This window comes from Chrysemys picta, unplaced genomic scaffold, assembly GCF_011386835.1.
Source record: "Chrysemys picta bellii isolate R12L10 unplaced genomic scaffold, ASM1138683v2 scaf128, whole genome shotgun sequence".
Lineage (NCBI taxonomy): Eukaryota > Metazoa > Chordata > Testudines > Emydidae > Chrysemys > Chrysemys picta.
This window is the reverse complement of record NW_027052835.1, coordinates 36,107-45,794: the sequence shown is the minus strand read 5'-3', so window position 1 is coordinate 45,794 and position 9,688 is coordinate 36,107. Positions and strand designations below refer to the sequence as shown.

The window sequence follows — 9,688 nt, the reverse complement described above, 5'->3', positions numbered from 1 at the left end:
TCATTAATTTATTCTCTCCCATTCTTAGTCCCATGAGGCATTACCCCCACCCCAAGCATGCTGTCTCTGCAGCCCCTGCAGGTCAGGAAGCTCTGCGAGATCCGAAATCAAAGCTAGGTCCCCTGTGTGGCAATGCAGCCTAGTGTCATCAGACTCCACAAGGCAAAGCCTTCAACCTGCCAGTGCCCGGCTTCCCCCGCCCTGCTGCTCAGGGCAGTTTAACTTGGTTTGTTTCTCCATGAATCAGGGGAGTTTCATAGCACAGAAGCAGGAAGTCCTGAGAACTGACGCAGGAGGGAGTAGGATTTCCAAGTAAGCTTGTGTCTGTCTTGTTCCCTCTTCAGGCTACATGCGCCCTCTATGAGATGATCTCGGTGAGCAAGTCCAGAGATGCCACAACCCGCCTCTATCCTCAGCTGCTAATGGCGCTTCTTGTTGAAATCCATTTCAGCCTGGGACAGAGCATACCAGGGGATAAAGTCTCTGGAAGGGAAAGCAGCCGGCAGAGCCTCCACACCAGGTACTGCGCCTACTGGAAAGTCAACGGTCTAATTACATGGACAGTCATAGAGAAGTCATAGTTCTCTTCTCCAGCTCTCATGTGGCCCCTGCAGGTTTTCCATAACTCTCTAATTCTGAGGGAGTTAGCAGGCAGGGCTTAGGTTGCAAGGGTGTCTCTCAGTGGTAAATGACATACCGACCAATGCACTGCAGAGGAAGTAGAAAGACTATCCCAGCAGCTATGGGGAGAAATTAGTGGGAGCCAATTTGCCAGTGTGTCAAAGGAATGTGGGTCCGACACTAAAGGGCGGAACTTCTCCTGTTCTGTGACATTGACATGCCCTAGTGCTGATGTGCAATTGTCTGTAGGATTTGCTCAGAACTCTTTCTCTTTCTTCATATTATTAAATTGTATTACTATAGTGCCTAGGAACCCCAGTCACGAACCTGTGCCTTCCTAAGCTCTATTTAAACCATTGGTGTGTCTTTCCACACACAAGTGAATCCGTCACTCCCTGACAGACCTACCATGAGGGGGCTCCTGGCACTCAGTCACGCTGGTGTGTTGTTTGAATCTAGCTCTGCAGTGGAGGCTATAAAGATGCTGCTTCTCTGTGTTGGCTGCCGTTCCGAGCTGACTGTTATGGAGAAGGAGCAAGGCTGGATCCTCCTACAAAGCCCCCAAGATCACCTCCATGGGGTGAGCCTGCTGGCCAGGTAATACACAAGCATTTTCCATGCAGTCAGTCCTGCTAGTGGGGGCAATTCCAAAATGAAACATTCCTCACTTCGGGCTGCCATGTGGTCCCAAGCTGACCCCTCACCCCCTTGTTGCAGAACGTGCTTCTTCCCTTACTATCAAAGGTATTTCTGCTTTGTGTCACAGAGCCATGGTGCACTATGCTTGCCCTGAGACCACAAGGATGCTGCTGGACCTAGTGATCCCGCTCCTCGACAGAGGTGATAAGAAACACAGGCTGACCATGATGGCCTTCTTTGTAGAAGTAAGTTTCATTAGCTGATGAGAGCAATTGGGTCTTGTGTCCTAGATTAGTGAGCAACTCCTTAAATCAAGCCTTTGAGACTCATTATTGCGCTACATAAACGATGAGCTTTATTGGTCATGTCCACATTGCCAGGTGTCCATGCAGCACTGACTAGCTCCCCCAGTCCTGTCCCAGCACGCTCAGTGTAAAATCTGAGATGGATCCTTTAGGGGATCATTGGTTGCTCCAAAGTTGTAATCAGGAGCCTGATGAGAATATCCAAGAAACTAAGGTTCTGTAGAACAGCATCAGCCTGGACTCTCCCGAAGGGCAGCTGGGTCTCCTGTCGGCATCAGCCTTTCTGCAGGTCCATGAAAGGTTCCTCCCTGCGAAGTCACTAAGGAAAAGCAAAGAGGGGCATTGAGAGTGGGTATGGAGGAGAGAGGATCATGGTAAAAGCTCCCCCAGATGCAGGATCATTAGCTCTGAATGTGGCGAGCAATCTTTAACCTTCTCTATTGGATGGGTTAGTTAGAGGCACATCACCAGGAATGAGGTGGCTCTATAGTCCATCGCTAGGTTGTCCTCCCCATTTCCACGGGTTCTGTCTGGCTAGTTCCTATTGACAGTTTTCAGGGATTGTCTCCTCATCTAACTCATTAAGGGATGGGGTTTAATTCTCTCCTCACCAGGAGTCCAATCCTGGGCCCATTGAGATCAAAGGCAAAACTTCCACTGACTTCAGTGGGGTCAGGATTTCAACTCAGGGGTTTGATTTCTCAGTCCCAGCTTTCGCGTTATCTCAGAGCGGCTTGTTCTGCTTCACAGGGTCACCACGAGGGGTTCGGCTGCTCTTGGCAAACCCCCAGATGCACAAGAGTCCGCCATACAAATGGTCACTGAACATTTTGTTGCCCTACATGTTCTCCTGGAGGGTAGAGCAGCTCTGCCAGCGCCTATGGCTGAGTCTAGTGCTAACGGCCAGGAAGTCAGTGGGAGGACTGGGTGTCACACACAAAGTGGGGCTGATGTATAGCAATGGACAGTACAACATGGAGGTTATGATGCTCTCCAGAGAACCGACACACAAAGTTTTCCAGTAAGCACCCTGCTGCTGATTCGCTCTGTGTTGTTTTCAGCTTCTGCGTTACGAAGAGGCCAAGAATCCAGACACTTTGGACCGTCTCGAGGAGTGGACAAAACACCCCAGCCCAGTTTTCCGTTCACTTGGTCTAAGAGGACTCGGCATCCTGGCAACCCAACCAGGGAAGGTGAGAGCCCAGGCTTGGTTAACTGGAAAACGACGAGGTGGCTGTGACCCAGTGGACTGAGTTCTGGGCAGGCAGTGAGGCACAGTGTTCTGAGCCCACCTCTGCTGCTGGCTTGCTGACCCTCTCGGTGCCTCCATTTCCCCAGCAGGAACGGGGATCACAACGGCCTCTCAATGCAGATCTTTCCTCGGAGAGTATTTTAGATGGGATTTTACTGCTTGGATTTCAGGTGGACGTTATCATTCTCCTAGGGCTACCACACGTCCGGGTTTCCCCGGACATGTCCGGCTTTTCGCTCTTTAAATAGCCGTCCGGGGGGGATTTCTAAAAATCTAAAAATGTCCGGGATTTCCCCCCAGTCGGCTATTTATCGACCGAAAAGCGGCTGACAGGGCGTCCGAGCGCTGCTCGCATTGGGGCTTCGGCAGCCAAAGCCCCTTCCCTGCCCCCCCCCCCCCGCATCCCTTGCAGCCTTAGCACGCCGCCTGGCAGCGCTGGGGGGCGGGGCTGTGCGCCTGTGAGGGAACGCGGCGGCAGGGCTGGCAGCGGCGGCCAGAGACCCTCCCCCGCTTCCCCCCCTCCTCCACAGCCACAGCACGCCGCTCGGCAGCGCTCGGGCGGGGCGCTCCTTGGGGCGTGGAGCCAGACACCTGCTCTAAGCTGAGTGGCACGGTAAGGGGGCCAGGGAGTTGGAGAAGGGGGGCAGTCAGGGGACAGGGAGCGGGGGGGGGTTAGATGGGTTGGGGGTTCTGGGGGGGCTGTCAGGGGGCGGGAAGTGGGAGGGAGTGGCTAGGGGGCAGGGCTACCCCCCCAATGGAGTGTCCTCTCTTTGAAAGTTCAGATATGGTAACCCTAATTCTCCCCCATGCAAATTACCCCAGCAGCATTCCTGTTCCTTCTTGGAGAGACCATTCCTGGTGCTGTCACAAAGGAAGACCTTGATTGGTCTAAAGACCTTAGCGAGCACACAGGGCCCTGTCTCATAGCCCCCTCCAGTGGCAAGACCCAACATTGCAGCACTGCCTCAGTTTTCCCCTCCTCGGCTTGACTTCACAAATACCTCGTTCAATAACACCCTTATTCAGGCTCATTTATTAAGACAAACAAGCCTTTGAAGGCCAAAGATAAAACCCTCAGAATCAAACCTGACAGTGTCCAATGGACTAAAAATCAGAAACAGGATCTTCTGCCATTACCACATCTCCTCTTCTGAGCTCACTCAACAAAGGTTCCACCCTGTCCTTAGTAAACATAAGAAAACTTAACTTTGGCCCCCTTCCTGGGCACCCCTTCTGCAAGCTTTTTGCCCCCAGGCTCTGCGGAGTTCTTTGTTCTCTTGGGGGAGGACTGCTTCCCAAGGCTTCCTCCCTGGAGGCCCTTTTCCCTCATCAGATTCCCCCTGCCTTCCCTCCCAGGGTACTCTAGGAGCCACTCCCCCCTGCTCCTGCTTCCCCTTCCTTCCTGACAGCCCAAAATAGTTCTCTCCTCCTCCGCTGCATCTGATTAATGCATGGAGCTGGCTGGCCCCAAAGTCTCTGGCCCTGAGAGAGGCAGAGCACTCTCTTAAAGAGTGTTTGTGACCCTGCCCCCAAATGATATTTCAATGCCTTGCACTATCAGGTCCAAGTTTCTCAAACTTTGCAGAGGGTTCAGCTCTCACCTAGGACACCCCATGGGCCAGGTTTGATTTTTTCCCCAAGTTTCACCATTTGGGGGATTGTCTGCATGGGAAAAGAAGGTGGCTAGAAGTTTTCGTTTGTTTGTTTGTAAGTGGAAAAACTGTCCTACAGCTCAGAGACACAATCACCCCAGGAAAAAATCACAATTGACTGGGGAGACAGCATGGAACATTTCCATCCAAAAAGGGAATGTTTTTAGGAGCGTATCAAAAGGAGCAACTAAAATGGAAACTGTGTACCAGCCTTAACTATGGAGATTGCTGCCAGCATCTGCTATAATAATAATTAATAGCACGTAGAAAAGAGAGAAAAGCCCCGAAGCAAACCACAACTTTGCCCACCCTACACCAGAACGACCCGGGACGGGGTTAGGATTCACTGATTGCCTCGTCAGGCATCCCCATCGATTCTAAAGCACCACGCCTCCAACTGTGGAGACGGAGCTTCTCTCTGACTTGGTGCCATGGGGTAGAATAAACACAGCCCTGGCACTGTGGCGTGTACTCACTGGAGGGCTGGGAGATCTGATGAGCCCCCCCATGTGTGTGTGTGTAGGTGGAACAAGTCAAGGCCCTGCTGCCTGCCATCCTTTGGGGCTCGGATGAGATGGACGATGGGAGTATTCTGGAGGCCATCTCAGCTGTTCAGAACCTTCTGCAGAGCCTGGATGGGAGTGAGCTCACCAGCGTGGCCAGGAAGCTAATCCCCTTACTCGATGCTGTAAGTCAGGGGCTCTTGACCTGCCCATCCCCAGCCAGGCAGTGTTGTGACTCTGGAGTCGTAGTGGTGGCATATCTGACCTGATCAGTTCCGAGCCATTGCCTGGGCCTCAGGCATTGGTGACACCTTGGTCTCTCGTGTTCTGTGTGTGGCATGCAACCGTTTGGTCTCCTGAGGACTGATATGCTTTAATCTAACTCAAGTTAACATGCTCAATGTAGTGGTCATGGGGTGAAATGTAATGTCCTGTGCTTTGGAGTCTAGATGAATGACCCTTAAATGCTATGAAACTATGAAAGTGTTGAACCCATTAAAGAAACCCTCCAAAGAGCCCTTCACTGTGGATGGAGCAGCACTTACAGGAGGCCTCCAGGGAAATTTAGGAACCACTGTCCTAACCTGTGTTGTCTGCCCCTCCACCCAAACCTTTCTGCAAATGGGTGCCCTCTTGGTGGGCAGACCATGGAGTTATTAGTCAGACTGGCCCCTATCTGTGGTTTGCATTGTGCCGAGCTCACCGTGTAAGGAGAGTGTGAAGCTCCCTCGGTGAGATCCCCTCATGGTTGTGTGTCCATCACAGGTGAGACCCCAGGTGCGCTCTGCTGCCATCATGCTCTTTACAGAGTTGCTTAACACAGTGAAGAGGAGGCAGAAGCCCCTGCTGCAGGAGGAAGTGACCCGCAGCCTGGTCCCACTGCTCCTTCACTTACAGGACGAGGACCCTGACGTGGGCAAGGTGAGTCCCGTTGCCATATGCTCCCTGGTGCAGCAGGCCCTGACTGCTCCAGCTCTCCTGCTAGGTCTGTCTCCAGAGCCGCCTCCCAAAAGTGAAAAATCTCAGCCCTACCCGCTTACCCAAGCAAGTTCCCTGGCCTTCAATGGACACACAAGTGGAGATGTTTTATGGCTCCCAGCAGCCACTTCCTAAGTCACTGAACTGCAGCCACCATGAAGATCAAACTCCAGGAGCCTCCACTAATAGGAACAAAGAGACACCAAGGGTCAGCAGGATACCATGTGACCCCCACATTCCTTTCCCTCATTGATCATTTCAGCTGGCTTTTCACTGCAGAGTGACCACAGATTCCAGCTCTTCTCATGATGCAAACTCTCCTTGTCCCATCTTGTGTTGCAGAGGTGTCAGAAAGCCTTGGCTGGGTGTTTTCAGCTCCTGGGATGGTCTTGTCCTAAGCAGATTAACAGCAAGAAGGCTTGGCACACCCATCCCCGGGTGGTGGACAAGATCTGCCAGCACTCTGTAAGTGAACAATCGGCTTCTCGTGAGTGCTGCTTCTAGATGTGGGACCGGAAACGTGTTCCCTCACTCACTGCTCTGATTGCATGTCTAGTACTAGCATACTGCACTCTGGCTTCCTCTTAGAAGCACCCAGCTCCCCCACTCCTCCCAGTGCCTGTCAGATCTGAACAGCCAGACCTGGCCAGGAGTTCAGTACGGAGGTGAAAGCTCACAACATAAAGAATCAGTTGATGGCAAAAATGCCTTCCGAATCCTGCAGGAAACTGGATGTCCCCATTTTTCACCTTACCCCAGCCCATTGGCCACTTCTGCACCGTATTTCCTATGCTCTGCACCCTCTCTAATGTCCTCCCCAGATGAAGCCCATACAACCGGGCTTCAGTGTTCTCTAGTGCCAGGCTCCAGCCCTGCAGTGCCAGCAGCTCAGACACCAGCAATGTGTCTGGTGATACTTTGAAATGGTCATTTAATGACTCCCTGGCATGTAGATGGTCGCCCCCAGGATACATGGAGATGGGAGCTGCATTCTTCCCACCCCTCCAAGCCAAGCAGCTACCTGGAGATGAAATCTCTCTTCTCCTCACCCTGCGGCCCCAGCAACGAGAAGCTTCTTTGGTTTCTATTCCTAGGTGCTGAAGCTCAAGAGCGTATCTGACATCTTGCTCCAATGTCTGGATCACCTCCAAAGCCCCCAGGCTCCAATACGACGGGCAGCAGCCATCTTTATCGGTAACCACGACTTTTCTTAAGCAACTTCTATCTGAGAGGTTGTCCCGTGTTCTGCTTGGAGGGCACTAGCAGCAAGAATTAACCCCCTAGGATCCCAGTGTCTAGATTTCCTGTCCTTGAGGCAGTTGGGCTGGGGATTATATCAAAAGGCCTGGAGCAAATTACAACCCTACCCTCTAGCTCCACCGACTGGAATCCCTGCGGGACTGCAGCAATACCATAGCCATTGGCAATCAGGCTCTCTGTATCTTCCAAGACATGAGCCTCTTTGTCTTGGAGCTTGTGGACTTGTCTGATTATCCCAGGGACCACTTGAAAGCTGTTTTGCTTGTTGGAAAGACTGACATTTTTTAAAAGGTAGCCCCAGGGGAGGTGAAAACTCCTGCAAGATTCATTTCCATTGTACGTTCCAGGTTGCACTGTTCAAAGCTCGGAGCCCGCCACGGTCAGGCAAGAGAAGGAGCTGATACTTCAGTGTAAGTAGTTGCCACATGGCTGTGTTTGCATGTGGAAGGAGAGCTCATGCTCCTTGTAGAATATCAGGGTTGGAAGGGACCTCAGGAGATCATCTAATCCAACCCCCTGCTCAAAGCAGGACCAATCCCCAGATAGTGTTTGTTTGTTTTTTAAACCCCAGGTCCCTAAATGGCCCCCTCAAGGATTGAACTCACAACCCTGGGTTTAGCAGGCCAATGCTCAAACCACTGAGCTATCCCTCCCACTTGTGAACCAGTCTAGGAAAAAGTGCAACTCCCCCGCCATGCTGCTGCATTGAGTTCAATTTAGACGTGGCCAGAGGTAGCTGTTGAGAGAGCCTGGACATCAGTCCCAGCTTTGTTTTCTCTGATGTCAGGCGTCACTTCCATCTCCAGGTGCCAGAAGGTTTTACCAGGAGAAAGTAAATGCCAGGCAGGGTGAGAGGCCCTGGCATGTGTCAGGGAGATGGTGCTAAGGAGGTGGATGCCCCAGAATGCAGTGGAAGATGGTGCTGCCAAGGGCAGATGTCCCTGAGGACTTAAGCGGTTATCAGATGGCGATGACACTGATAGCCCTGGTGGGTCCAGAGCATCTGGGAGGAGTTAGTTGCTGTGGAAGTTCAGGGGCGGCTCCAGGCACCAGTGCAGCAAGTGCGTACCTGGGACGGAAAGCCACGGGGGGCGGCGTGCCGGTCGCCGTGAGGGCGGCAGTCAGGCAGCCTTCGGCGGCATGCCTGCGGGAGGACCGCCGGTCCCGCAGCTTCGGCGGCAATTCGGCGGCAGGTACGCTGAAGGCGCGGGACCGGCAGATCACCGACAGAAACGCCGCTGAATCCGCGTGACCAGCGGACCGCCCATAAGCATGCCACCAAAGGCCGCCTGACTGCCGTGCTTGGGGTGGCAAAAAACATAGAGCCGCCCCTGTGGAAGATACAGAGGCCCATGGTGCAGGTGCTAGGGCATGCTAATACGATATGTGTTTTGACCTGAGCTTCCTCTCTCTGCCTCAGCTCTCAGTGGCCTGCAGCAAGATCCGGATTCCTCTGTCCGTCTCAGTGTCTCACGGGCCATTCAGCAAGTTCGGGATGGTGGCAGAAACCAGTCACCTCAGACCCTAGGAGCTAGATTCAGGAAGCTGTTCTGCTGCTTGACTGGCCAGGAGGAGAGGGAAAATGCTCCTGACAGAGATCTCTTGGGTGGCCCGGACCCTTCCCAAAGCCACCGATGGGACTCAGGAGGGCCCTGAGTTTCAATTTCATTTTGAAAACTTTCACTGCTGCACACATTTGAAAGATAAGTTGATTTTTTCCCTGAAGTTGAATGTTGAGATCATTCAGGTGTGCTGTAATATCACAAAAGAAAAAGAGATCTTGATTCCAGGACTCATTTTCAAGCTCTAGGAATTTTATTGGCCCATTTTCTAGGAATTTTGCTACCTCCTCTTTCAAAGCAACGAAACGCTGGAGCACTCTTCCTCGACTCAATCACCTCATTTCTGTATGGTAGTTTAAGTCATTGCACTCGGTGTCTACCCCTTCAAGAAAGGCTCAAAATGTCCTATGTTTTAGTCCTCTAGAACGGATGTAGTTTACAATGGAAACTACCACTGACATTACATGCTCAAATTTTAAGACTTTGCCTGCTGATGTATAATGCAGTGATGTTTGGTTATTTCTCTCCCGATAAATTCTTCAAGAAGAGTAACTGCTCCAACATTTTTTTGGCACATAGCTGGAGCACCATCAGTACAAATGGCCACCAAGTTTGTGAAATCTAATCCCGACTTATCATTCATGCACTTTATCACTTCACTGGAGATTTCTTTTCCGGTTGTGCGACCCGTCATGGAGCACATGCCAGCAAGTTCTTCAGTAATTTCAAAGTTTTTATCACTACCTCAATAAAAATAAGAAGTTGGGCAGTGTCTTTTAAATCAGTGCTTTCATCCATAGCTAGGGAGTAAAAGCAGAATTCACTGACTCTCTGCTTTAACTGATCACTTAAATTGGTAGAAATGTCAGCTATTCTTCTCCGTACAGTCATGCGTGATAGACTGACATTCTCAAAT

General features: G+C 51.7%; 2 protein-coding genes across 2 annotated transcripts; both read left to right on the top strand.

Annotated features, from left to right (window-relative positions):
* The first annotated feature begins 356 nt into the window (after positions 1-356).
* On the top strand, positions 357-1,551 carry LOC135978123 (maestro heat-like repeat-containing protein family member 7). Its single transcript, XM_065579165.1, has 3 exons — positions 357-520; positions 1,081-1,218; positions 1,388-1,551. Exons 1-3 carry the CDS (start codon positions 366-368, stop codon positions 1,521-1,523), a joined length of 429 nt encoding a protein of 142 aa, XP_065435237.1. The 5' UTR covers positions 357-365; the 3' UTR covers positions 1,524-1,551.
* Positions 1,552-2,328: 777 nt separating this feature from the next.
* On the top strand, positions 2,329-7,714 carry LOC135978122 (maestro heat-like repeat-containing protein family member 7). Its single transcript, XM_065579164.1, has 6 exons — positions 2,329-2,758; positions 4,993-5,157; positions 5,738-5,893; positions 6,293-6,415; positions 7,045-7,144; positions 7,558-7,714. Exons 2-6 carry the CDS (start codon positions 5,044-5,046, stop codon positions 7,626-7,628), a joined length of 564 nt encoding a protein of 187 aa, XP_065435236.1. The 5' UTR covers positions 2,329-2,758; positions 4,993-5,043; the 3' UTR covers positions 7,629-7,714.
* The last annotated feature ends 1,974 nt before the right edge of the window (positions 7,715-9,688 follow it).

Coding starts and splice junctions, on each gene's coding strand:
- LOC135978122 (XM_065579164.1), top strand. CDS start 5,044: ATGGACGATGGGAGTATTCTGGAGGCCATCTCAGCTGTTCAGAACCTT. Junction 5,894..6,292: donor AGGACCCTGACGTGGGCAAG/GTGAGTCCCGTT, acceptor CTTGTGTTGCAG/AGGTGTCAGAAAGCCTTGGC. Junction 6,416..7,044: donor ACAAGATCTGCCAGCACTCT/GTAAGTGAACAA, acceptor TTCTATTCCTAG/GTGCTGAAGCTCAAGAGCGT.
- LOC135978123 (XM_065579165.1), top strand. CDS start 366: ATGATCTCGGTGAGCAAGTCCAGAGATGCCACAACCCGCCTCTATCCT. Junction 521..1,080: donor CGGCAGAGCCTCCACACCAG/GTACTGCGCCTA, acceptor GTTTGAATCTAG/CTCTGCAGTGGAGGCTATAA. Junction 1,219..1,387: donor GGGGTGAGCCTGCTGGCCAG/GTAATACACAAG, acceptor TTTGTGTCACAG/AGCCATGGTGCACTATGCTT.